Source organism: Amblyomma maculatum, chromosome 1, assembly GCF_055883805.1.
Source record: "Amblyomma maculatum isolate TAMU_Amacu chromosome 1, ASM5588380v1, whole genome shotgun sequence".
NCBI classification, from domain to species: Eukaryota; Metazoa; Arthropoda; class Arachnida; order Ixodida; family Ixodidae; genus Amblyomma; species Amblyomma maculatum.
In genome coordinates this window covers 423729797-423742526 of record NC_139344.1, presented here as the reverse complement: position 1 = coordinate 423742526, position 12730 = coordinate 423729797, and the positions used below count along the sequence as shown (strand labels likewise).

Genomic DNA, 12730 nt, shown 5'->3' with positions numbered 1-12730 from the left:
GGATTCGCAACACAAGCTGGAGAAAGCGTCCGACGTTCTGTCTGAACACTGGCTGAGCTGGATTGGCGCATGCGTAGCGCGTGCTACTGCGAACAAAGGCCGGGAAAGAGGAAAGAGAGAGATAGCTCGGCAAAAGAATGGGCACACCCTTGCGCTTCGCTATATCACGCTTTTCCCCTCTCGTTCCCACCGGTTCTCTCTGGTTCATTCACGCACATGGCTTGCAAACGTCACGTGCTGGCGCGCGGGAAACGATAACCGCAGATGTGCGCGCCTTTGGGGAATAAGCGAATGGGCGCGGCGCTGCCCTAGCCGAACTGTCCCCTCTCATTCCTTCCGCGCGTGGCTTAAAAACGTCACGCGGCAAACGGCCGAGGGTGACGCGATGTCTTTGGGGAAGGCACACTTTCCAGTGCGTGGTGCGGAGTTTGATATATCGAACGACCGGTGAAATTGAGTTCGATATATGACGCGGCTTTCCTATACTTTTACATGGAATTTTCAAGGGGATATTCCGTGAGTTCGATATAACCAAAATTCGATATATCCGGGTTCGATAATCTGGGTTCGACTGTACATACTTGAAGAGTAATCCCGCTTGGTATGTAATTGCAACGAATACCCACCTCAGCCACCGCTAAATACACTAAGACGCTTGCTTATTGCTTAATCTGTAATGCCTTTACATCTATAGTGAAGTCTCGTTACTACGAACACCACATTAACAAATTTTTCAAATTAACGAATTTTTTAAGAATCCCCAGCAGATTTGCTATGTTTTCAATGTAAAACTATTTCAAAATTACGAATTTCAAAATAGCATATATTTCAGAATAACGAACATATTTATTTCTTCTTCTATAATTTTGGAACATCAGTATTATGAATTCGGCTAAAATTAACAGCACCGCAGCTTACAACTCTCGCGTGAAACAGAAACCACCATTTCTGTGTGTATGGTCTGTGGGATGTAGCTATCATCATCAGCACATCTAGTACCAGATCCTAGCGCCACCACGAAGCTATGGTTTATTGCACAGTAGCCAGCAGGCCTAGCCACCTGCGTTTTTTTCTTATGTGTCGTATGCGGGTCGGTCGTTTGTGTTCGAGCGTGCTGGAAGTTTTTTTTTTTTTTTTTTATGCCGCGGATTATCTTACTGCGAAGTTCTTGCGAGAGCGATGATATTGGCCGGCAAAGTGCCAAGAAGATATGAACGCAGCCGCTTTCACTGCAAGAAATTGACGAAGGGAAAAAGCGAGTCGGCCTCTATAGAAAGGTAGCATTGCTCCATCGACTGCCGCAATCATTTTGAAAGATCGAGACAAGATTTTCAAACTTCAGGGAGCATTGAAGATGAGGTCATATCGAACTCGTTTTTTTGCACATGGACAAAGTTCGTACTTTCAGCGCTCGGTGCAATCACACATACGACGAGGCATTCCACAAAGTCGAAGGTGTATGTGCTGTAGTGGTGTAATGTAGTGCACGGTCGTGCTTGCTGCACGCAGCAGAAGAAATAATTGATTTCTTCAAATAAATCAGCTTTGGAGTTAGTGCAACATTTTCATTTGAGGTTTCGCTTGTCTACAGACATGCCCACTTCCAAGGTACGTCATTTGCCTACCTAGGTTTGACCACTGGCTTATAATCGCAGATTTTTCATTACAACGATATTTCAAAATAACAAATGATTTTTTGCGGTCCCGCGGGATTCATTATATCAAGATTTGACTGTACAGAGTTTAAAGCATCATCGTTTTCCCAGTTCATTAGGTCAAATCTTCGAGCCAACTAACAGCGCTGCTACCTTCATGTTCTGCTATGAAACATGTTCTGCCCTTTATGAATCACTGCCTCTGCAAAGCGAAGTGAATTTGTCAGTGGTTTTGGCGAAAGAAACATTTCTGAGGCACAAATATGTAGAAGCCAAACCTTTAGGCTAAGATTTAAGCATTGATGCAGCTGACTGAGTGAGACAAGCGAGTGCATCAATGATTTACCGTATTTACTCAAATGTAACGAGAGTTTTTTTTTCATGATGTTTGGCTCTCAAAGTCCACCCTCGCATTATAATCGAATACTACGATTTGGTTGGCCTGAAGCAGCGCCAGGGTACAGCCATATTGGAACCACCATTACTCGGTTTCGGTTTCCACGGCATTACAATTTTATGTTGGCAACGTGTGTACCAGGAAACCAAATCCCTATCCACCCTAAGTCAAAACGTCGCGCTATTTGCGCATGGGCTCAGAATGGGCGGTGGCCTTGTGGTAGAGCATCCGCCTCGCATTCGGGAGGTACGGGGTTCAATCCCCAGTGCCGCCGGGTACCCACCGGTTTCCAATGGGTACAAGATTTCCCCCAGCCTGGTGCTCGGCTCTTCTGGGGTGAAATGCTTGGGAAAAGGGGTCATGAACCAAAAATGTTGGTTCATAAAAAAAAAAAGGAGCCACATAATGGGCTTTTTGCTGCGCGAGGCGAACTTATTGTTGTCCGATGGCAGAATGGATCACTGCCACATCGGCGCAACTACTTAGGCCGTGACACCTTTTTCCCAAGAATTTTCACCCCAGAAGAGCCGAGCACCAGGCCGGGGGAAAGCTTGTACCCATTGAAAAACCTGTGGGTAACCGGCGGCACCAGGGATCGAACCCGGTACCTCCCGAATGCGAGGCGGATGCTCTACCACAAGGCCACTGCTTCTTCTTGAACCAACATTTTGGTTCATGGCCCCTTTTTCCCAAGCATTTCACCAAGAGCCAAGAACAAGGCCGGGGGAAATCTTGTACCCATTGGAAACCGGTGGGTACCCGGCGGCACTGGGGATCGAACCCCGTACCTCCCGAATGCGAGGCGGATGCTCTACCACAAGGCCACCGCTTGAACCAACATTTTGGTTCATGGCCCCTTTGCCCAAACATTTCACCCCAGAAGAGCCGAGCACCAGGCCGGGGGAAACCTTGTACCTATTGGAAAGCGGTGGGTACCCGGCGGCACTGGGGATCGAACCCCGTACCTCCCGAATGCGAGGCGGATGCTCTACCACTGCTGCTGCGACGAAGAAGGGGTGTCCGCTGCGTTGGCTGCGTTGTTCCGGTACACTCCAAGGCACCAGCGTCCGCACAGGAAGACTCATGCGGTGATTTCGCATTCTCCTCAAATTGGCCTGAGGCGATGTCTCCAGCAGCAGTAGCAGTCGTAGTGTCAGGTGATAGCACATCCTCTTCCCAAGCAACGACGTTGTCAGCCAAAGTGCTCGGGAAAACTGCGTGCGGTGCTGCTCGTACATGATTGTGGTGCCTCGTCCACACGCGGCCATCCGGAAGTCTCACCACTGCTGCAAGCCCTTCGTCCGACTCCACCGCCGCTGGCACCCAACTCAGCCCAGGTCGGAAATTCTGCACTAATTACCTGTTTTCCTGGCCCCAGGTTAGTCACCCTAACTGACATCCGGTTCCTGCGAACATTTTCGTGTAGCTGCTTCACCATGACTGCCTTCCGGAGATCCGGTCGAAGCAAGTCAAGGGCTGTTTTCAGCTTCCTGCCCAGTAACAGCTCAGCAGGACAGCATCCAGTTACCTCGTGCGGTGTTGTCCTATATGTTAGCAGGATTCTAGCTAGCTGTGTACAAATATCTCCCGATCCGGCCTTCTTCAGTTTCTGCTTGATGGTCTGCACGGCCCGCTCTTATGCGCCGTTGGACGCTGTGTGGTACGGTGGCATCAGTACCTGTTGAATGCCGTTCTTCTGTAAAAATACCTTGAACTCCTCACACGCAAATGCCGGGCCGTTGTCCGACACGACGACGTCTGGCAAGCCCTGACCTGAAAAAATCTGTCTCAGATTCTGGATTGTCACTTCAGCGGACGGAGTCGTCACCGGATAGACCTCTATCCATTTCGAAATTGCGTCCACTACAATGAACAAATACACATTCCACACCGGACCGGCGAAATCCACATGCAAACGAGACCACGGCCTCTCAGGAAACGGTCACAGCCTAACAGGCGCTGGCTTAGGCATCCGCTGGTTCTCCTGACAAACCCGGCATGCCTGGACCGCTGCCATAATGTCTCTATCCAGTCCCGGCCACCAAACATGACTGCGGGCAACAGCTTTCATTTTTGAGATCCCGGGATGACTTTCGTGTAGAAGATGCAGTACTTCAGCCTGTAGCGATGCAGGAATCACCACTCTGTTCCCTAATAAAATGCAGTTATTCTGGACGCTCAATTCTGGGAACCTAGCTTCAAATGCTTTCCAAGGCTCTCCCAAGGGAGGCCCTCTACCCGTCCACAAAGCTTCTCGCAACTGTACCAAACATGGGTCTTTGCTAGTGGCCGCTGCACGACTGATACTGATAGCACTTTTGGATAACAACCCTGGAGCATGAAAACTTCTGCAGGGCATTCAACATTAGCCTCCCTCACTGGCAGGGGCAGCCGACTGAGGCCATCAGCATGAGGAATCTGTCCACCAGGCTTATACCTCAATACATAGTTGTATCCTGATAAGAATAATGCCCAGCGGAGGACACGCGGAGAACATGACTCTGGTATAGGCCTGTCGGCTGCCAAAAGACCCAGCAGCTGCTTATGATCAGTCACAACTTCAAATTTGCGATCCCAAAGGTACTGCTTGAAGCGCGTAACTCCGAATACAACAGCGAGTGCCTCTTTGTCCAGCTGACTGTAGTTCCTTTCTGCCGAGGTCAGGCTTCGCGACGCAAAAGCTATCGGTCGCTCCACTTCGTCTGCTTCCCTATGTGTGAGAACCGCGCCAAGGCCATAGGGCGACGCATCCGTGACTAACACTGTAGCCCTCCCTGGATCGAAATGTGCCAAAGTCGATGCTGATGCCAGTAATGCCTTACTTCGGCAGAATGCGTCTTCCTGCGCTGGCTCCCAAGACCACGGTGTGCCTGGACTCAGCAGGTGGTTGAGCGGGTGAAGTACTGTTGAAAGCTGAGGAATGAATTTCCTGTAAAAATTAATGAGGCCAATGTAGCTTTAAAGCGTTTTGCAGTCTCGTGGTTTTGGAGCTAAAAGGATTGCTTCAATGTTTTTAGGGCTCGGCTGCAGGCCTTTGCTTGTAATGATATGGCCCAAGTACTCATCTGTTTTCTTCATGAATTCGCACTTGGCCAGTTTCAGGCGGAGCCCTGCTTCCTGCAGGCTTCCAAGGACACTGCACACATTCTTTCAGTGATCCTCATCGGTCTGGCCAGTCACCAAAATGTCATCGAAGTAAACAGCAACATGCGGCAGATCACCCAGCAAGTTGTCCATTTCGCGCTCAAAAACAATGCGGGCGCCGACACCTCGCCAAATGGAAGCCTGGTGAATTGGAAAAGCCCTTTCAGCGTATTGATTGTCCGGGTTCTATATAACTGGGTTCGACTGTATTACCTTCTAGCGCTGCTCCGTGGCTAATGCAGCAGCCTCCTCAGGCGTTGGTAGTATAGTGCAACATCAGTTGGCATTAGTGGCTGCAGCTGATTTCTTTGTAGGTACTGTACAAGCATGTAGCACATGCAATTTTTGCGCACATTGTGCATTCCCCATCTTGTCTGTTGTTCCGAGTCTCTTGCACGTTTCATGTGTCTGCGGATTTGTGGTGTCGGTTCGCCCGACGTGTTTCGGCTAGGCCAGCCTTTCTGCCTGTATTTGTGGGGCTCCGCTTGTATCTGCGCCGTCAGTTCGTCGTGATGAGTTCAATGGCCAGAAAACGAAAAGTTTTGTCATTTCAAGATAAACTTCCCATTTTAAATGCGGTCTCCGCGGGTGTAAAGAAGAAGGACGTCGCCGCTTGTTTCAACATCCCAGCGAGCACCCTGTCAACAATTTTGAGCGCGGAAGAGAAGATTAGAAGTGCTGTGGAGTCGGGAACAAAGGCTAAGAAAAGATTGAAACTGTCACCATATGATGATGTGGACAAGGCAGTGTTCACGTGGTTTTTGGACACGCGAGCCAGGAATGTGCCCATAAGTGGAGCGATATTACAACAGAAGGCAAAGGATTTTGTGTGCATCTTGGGACATGATGACTTCAAAGCAAGCAACGGGTGGCTACAAGGTTTCAAGAGCCGACATAATGTCATCGGGAAAGTCATTTGCGGCGAATCTGTCTCTACAGACAGTGATGCTGCTGCTTCGTGGGTGGCTGACACGCTTCCTGCAATACTGAGTCGCTTGGAAGTGGCTGAAATCTATAATGCCGACGAGACGGCTCTCTTTTATCAGATGCTTCTGCGCCGCACACTAGCACTTAAAGGAGATGAGATGACTGCCGCGGCGGAAAGCAGTGCAAACTCCGCGTAACAGTTCTACTGTGCACCAACCTCGATGGCACTGACAAGCGAGTCCCGCTAGTTGTGGGAAAAAGTGCCTGTCCTAGGTGCTTGGGATGAAGTGTATGCCTGTAAAATACACGGCGAACACTAAAGCGTGGATGACTCTGGCAATATTTTCTCAATGGCTGAAAGACTTCAACCAGAATGTCAAGCGGCAAGGCCGTCAAGTTTGCCTACTTCTGGACAATTGCGCTGCGCACCATGTTGAAGGCCTGCATCTGTCTCACATCGAACTGCACTACTTCCTGGCTAATTGCACATCACTAATACAGCCACTGGACAAAGGAATAATCAAAGTTTTAAATGCTGTTAGCGGCGCAGACTGATACAGAAGGTTCTTCTGAACATCCGTCTTGAACGGGAGCTGAAGATCTATATTTATCAGTCAGTTGAAATGCCTGCTGCCTCCTGGCAAGAAGTCAGGGGAAGTGCTTTATAAAGGCAGGGATTACAAAAAGCGCGCAGGCTGGTGCCGACGACGAGGAAGAAGAGACTTCAGCTTCATCCGATGTGGCCGAAGCGTGGGATGAGCTACGCAGCAAAGGTGGTGTCCCCGATGACGTCGACCTGAGCGACTTTTTGTTTGCCGACAACGCCGTTGTAGCTACGGAAGAGATGAATGATAAGGCACTTGCCGAAAGCATGCAAAATCTCGATGTCTGTGATGATGGTTCCTGTGAGCCAGATCCGTGTGACGTGCCCACCGCGAAGGAGGTGATGAACGCAATCGACATATTGCACCGTTTTGTTGGCTCGCGCGACGACGAAGGAGCATTACATGATTTAGCTTCATTGGAGTGCCGTAGTGTGCCTTCGCTCGTGCGGAAACAAGCAGAGATTACACAGTTTTTTACTGTAAAATAAATGCTTGAAGGGTGAGTTCACCTTCACTGATATCTGAAGCCTTTCGGTTTTGTTTCTGCATCATTAGTGCGAGCCTTCATACAAAACCTGCATGTAACGAAAAATTGCGAACTTTTGTCAACTTCGTTATATCCAGGTTCAACTGTATCCGGGTTCGACTGTAATGCTTATCGTGGCACGCAGCACGCTGATTTAGTGCACAGTATGCATTTCGTAATTCAAAGACAATGTCCGCGAACAAAACGACCTCGCGGAGCATTTGTTCAAAATTCCGCCAACAACACCATAAGAGCAATCATTTCGAAGAGACGAAAATAAATATTTAACACAGAAAATAGAAGAGAGAAAAATATTTGCCGCATATTTGTGGCACATCAGCAGCTCACTCAGATAGCGGCAATGTGAGCTGCAGAACTGGAAAACGAGGTGGCAAGCTGACATAAATTGATAACTGCGGTCCCTTATCCCCACTACGAGAACCACAAGCACAGGATAAACTGGACGTGCTGGCTTACATTTGATGATATTATACTCTCACTGCAAGGCTGGGACGAACAAATTATCAGTTCTCAGCCTCCCAAACTGCAGCAGCAATGACGCCTTAGCCTACTCGAGCAAAACCTGCCACCTAATTCTCCTTCCAGACCACACACATGAGCAAATAATTTGGTACTTTAAACTGCACCATAGCACACTGCTGGCTCATTTCTGCCGACTGCAGTGTGCGAACAGAGTGACCTTGCTAGCCCTTCCTTGTTAAACTACTGCTTAACTGCTGTGCTGACTTCACAATTTCTTGCATCTTTAAGCCGCTTATAATTGAACTGCCTTACATAAAAGTTTAGTGAACACACATGCACAATACAGATCCAGACCATGAAAGGGAAGTAACTAGGAAAATTATACTGCAATGAAGCACATGAGTTAAGTACTCGCAAATTATAACAAACAGCTTACCAGTATCACTCAAGAGGAAAGTACACAACAGTTGCCTCTTACCTCTACTCATTTATGGGGCTGAAAAGTGGAGGCTAACGAAAATGGTTCTACTTAAGTTGAGGACAATGCATAGGGCTATGGAACGAAAAATGGTAGGGGTAACATTAAGCGATAGGAAGCGTACAGAGCGGGTCAGAGAAATAACTTGAGTTAATGGCATTCTAGTCCAAATCAAGCAGGAGAAATGGACGTGGTTGGGACATGTAGTGCCAAAAGAGGATAACTGACGGTAGCTTAGGATAACAAATTGAATACCAAGGGAAGGAAAGTCCAGCAGGGGGCGACAGAAAATCAGGTGGGTGGATGAAGTTAAGGAGTTCGTGGGGGTCAAGTGGATGCAGCTAGCGCAGGACCGGATTAATTGGAGTAATATGGGAGAGGCCCTTGCCCAGCAATGAGTGCCGTTTGGCTGATGATGATAAAATAATGCTTACAGCATAGAAAAATGAATCTTTTATCTCACATACCCAACGTAAAATATATATATACACAGAATAAATAGGGGGTCTGCTGGTGCCAGGATTAAACCCGCCTGCTTGGGTTTAATGTCTCTCTGCAGCATCTGCAGGAAGGGGAAGAAGTGTGCGCCAGAGGCTTAGACTGACCTGTTCCCCACTGGCCACATCGGCGGCCATGGCCTTGAGTGCCTGGACAGCGTGTGCCTTGGTCGTGGCACTAGTAGAGGGCTTCCCCAACAGGTTCAAAAGTTGCTCCACCAGGCCTCCACGCACCGCCTGCACCAAGCCAGATCAACACAAACCATATTGCTCGGCATAAATTTCACACTGATGCCCATTTGGTGGTGATCCTGCAGTGTTCACACACACACACAAAAAAAAAAAAGGAGTCCTGCTTTTTTTTTTTAAATTTACTGTTGTGAAGTACTCAAGTGGCCAACCCTTAAAAGGGCACATTTGGCTTGATCACTCGGTGCTAGCTTCATGTGGACATATTTCAGAAGGAGCGGACGTTTCTCCGAGTGCAAACACCCCTATGCTTGCAATTCAATTCTTCATTCAAACGTTCACGAGGATGCTTCTGCCGTCTATTGTAACATCGTAGATGTTTTTATCCTCCTCCCACCCACACCGTACTATTCAGCAGATTAAATGAAGTTTACAGGGCATGCACTGTTGCCTGTCCATGGCTGCGCTTCACTTCTCTTCTCGTGCCAAACAAAGGCCATCACACGGCTCTTTCATCTTTCTTTCTCGAGCTGGATCATTGAGTGTGATCCCTCCTTGTCGGTGCGTCACTCTCAGAAAAACTGAACTTCGAAAGGGTCAAAAGGCCTAAAAACTACTATATGCTGTTCTGCGTTTGTGCTTCACTGAAGAAATTTGGGTCCTACACCCAGGTTTGAACTTTCCGACTTAGGCTCAACATGCCCAAAGACATGCTGCTGAGCGCCGATGCGCGACAGTTACTCAGCATGCTACTCCCAACTAGTGAAAATGGGAAGCCCGCAATCTAGGTACGTTACATCTTGTGATGTCGCAAACCCTACTGCGCCCTCTCACACAGTTGTTAGCACAGCAAGAAGGCCAGAGTCCCTTTGCTGACCCACCTGTTGAACCAGGCCGGGCACGGCAGCCTGACAGAGCCCCAGTATCGTCTGGCAGGCCAGCTGGGCGGACTCTGGGCAGGACAGGGATCGGCCCAGGGGATCCAAGCAGGTCACCCCCACCGACTGTGCACATGCCTGCAACGCACACACAAAGGTACGACAGTTGTTTACAGAACTAGTACTAACCGCAACATCTGCAGCCCGTAAGGACTTTACGTAATTAGCTGCCCAATGACACACTCTCAGTAACTGGACCCAGGGTAGAACAAGAGAAAGAAGATGGCTAAACAGTATGAAAGAGCACTCTACAAAGGTTGAGCGGGAACCTCAGTTCGCAAGGCGAGCCAATGCTTTGACAAGTAGGCTCGTCAAAACGTTGGCTCGGTTTGCAAAGTGAGGCTCCCTTTCAACCTTTGTTCAGTGCTCTTTCATTCTCAGTAACTGGTCACTCTTCTTCATAATTTGCAACTGCAACAAATTCTTTTGAAATTGCAGTCTCATTCCGCAGCAGCATTTATACCACTTTACCTGGTAACAGTCATATGCAGGGTATAAAGCTGGTCATATGCAGGGTATTCAGCCCTCGCTGGCTAAAAGAAAACTGAACAACAATAAGCTTTTATCTATAACACCCTTGCCTCCATCTGCAAAAACAACGTAAGTGTACAGAGTGCTTTTCGGTATGCTGTCCTTCATAACCCAAAGCTCCCTCAACTAACGTTTGTTGACCTAGTACACAGCTGTCCACTTACCATCTACACCAGCAAAACTGCAGCATCGGCACAAGCATTGTGTTGGTATAAAACTGCGCAATGCATCTTCACAGTCTGCAGAGCTTTTATATGCTCAGTGTTACAAGCGTACAGAATCGTTCTCCCAAATGCCAAAGCAGTGCTTGTGACACACAAGGCAAATAAACAAAGGAAATGATGGCTAGCTTCTTCTGTGAGCTTTGGGGCCTAAGCTATGCCAGACATAATGGACTTCCCATAATTTAGGCCTTCTGGGGCTCTGGTGTGCATTAGCATTGGAAGGATATCAGAAGGACTGCATTTCGCCTGCACCAAAATATGGCCGCCACGGTCAGGATCAAACCCGCGATTTTGTGGACAGCAGCTGCGCGGCAATGCCACTAAGCCACCGCAGAGAGTGGCTAGCTTTTAACCCTAGTCAGTTTACAGAAACCACGTGCCAGAATACTGCTCAGTGAATATATTCTGCAGTCTTGCTACTCCACATCTCCTTACAATAACACGTGCAAACTGTGGCAATGTGAAGAGCCTATCAGCCAATCGATGAACCTGACAGTCATAATTCTGCAAAAAAGGAAAAGAAAGGAAGATACGGTAGTAAACAATGAACGGTAAGACACTCTTGTCTTAAGGAGAGAGCCACAGCTTGAAAGTGAGGTAACTAATAGAAATACTATTAACACAAAGAGCCGTCCTTCTCTGGCGGGTGGCTGGTGGCCAAAAGCAGCCTACCCGTCCCTCTCTTGGGTTTCTGGGGGCCAGTTACCTGGCTAGAGCTGGCCTGGTGCAAGAGGCGGAGGCACCCTGGCAGCCCAGGATTGCGGGCCAGTGCTTGGCACAGCTGGGGCAGGTGTCCCAGCACGGGTAGCCGCTCCCGAAGGTTGGGTTGCCCCTGGAGCACACCGCAGGCCGCTGAGCACAGAAGCTCCAGGGGGCAGTCCTCCTTCTCCGCCTGCACGGGCAGGGATGCACAAGTGCCACACAAGCTTTGGACTTCCCCTTCATAGCTGAATACATGAGAGTGCACCACTCAACACATGCGAACTTGACGGAGCTCATGCTAGCACGCTAATTGTTTGGTTCGGTCTACAAGGTTTAATATTTAAATGTGACATGGGCTATTATGGATGCGGTGGAGGAGGGCTCTGAAAATTTTGAGCACCCGGGATTTTTTAAAGTATGGTGGTTTAGTTTACGGTGTTTAACTTCCCAAAGTGACTTAGGCTATGGCAGATGCCGCAATGGAGGACTCCGGAAATTTCAACCACCTAGGGTTATTTTAATGTGCATCGACATCGCACAGCACACGGGCGCCTACCTTTTCGCCTTCATCGAAAAGCAGCTGCCACAGCAGGGATTTGATCCCGCATCCTTGAGCACTGAAGACGAGCGCTCTAACCACTACTAAAGTACAGTGGTATTGCATAGTACATGGGCACCTTGTTTTTCACTTCCGTCGAAAAGTTGCCTTCACAGCAGAGATCGAGAAGCAAAATGTGCTTGTTAGTACGCCAACTAGATTAATGTAACTGCAGTCTTAAATTCAACAAGCCCATACAGTTTAGGCTACCAGAAAAAAAAAAAAAAACAATCATGCCTTATAATGCTCTCGGTAACTCAACACCCACGCTATAGAAGTATGAGGATACAATGGTAATGCTAAGCCCAGTAGTACATGCAAGGTATACAGATTATGTTGGTATGCTATAAGTAAGACCCCTAGCATTCTGCAGTCGAAAATTTTAGATTTCGTGAGCAGGAAACAAAAAATTTGTGATATTCTGCGAGAAACATGAATTAATGCTTCAGAGTATGTAACACAGTGCGAATTTTTTTTCTATCTTTCAAAGGTAGCTGAAGCAACCTTCACAAGCAGGATTGGGAGCTGCAATAAGAAGCAGCTTTTACCGAACTTGGGACAATGCGCGTGGTATGCAAGTAGAAAGAAGATGGCTGCAGATAATGAAAGAAGGCGGGAGTAGTCACTGAACAATACTGAAAGAGTTCTGTGGAGCGGGCAAAGCGGTTCATTACTGGGGCAGCTCAAAACGCAGCATAGCGGATGCCTGGTGGTGAAGGCTGCTGCTGCACAGGCTGCGTGCGCTAAAGTAACAAAGGTTTTGGCTTTGCTAGATAATGGCTCGCACAACTGAACCACTGTCTTTCAAATAATATTGACGTATCCGCTACTTTCGT

At 48.3% G+C, this 12730-nt stretch overlaps 1 protein-coding gene across 1 annotated transcript in view; it reads right to left on the bottom strand.

Moving 5' to 3' along the window:
- Rme-8 (receptor mediated endocytosis 8) overlaps positions 1–12730 on the bottom strand; it is a 173519-nt gene that overhangs the window by 12613 nt on the left and 148176 nt on the right. The window contains exons 43-45 of the mRNA XM_084598432.1: positions 11301–11486; positions 9783–9917; positions 8821–8949 (exon numbers count right to left, since the gene is read on the bottom strand). Of these exons, the coding sequence (XP_084454558.1) occupies positions 8821–8949; positions 9783–9917; positions 11301–11486 (450 nt within the window). The remainder of the gene's footprint in view (positions 1–8820; positions 8950–9782; positions 9918–11300; positions 11487–12730) is intronic.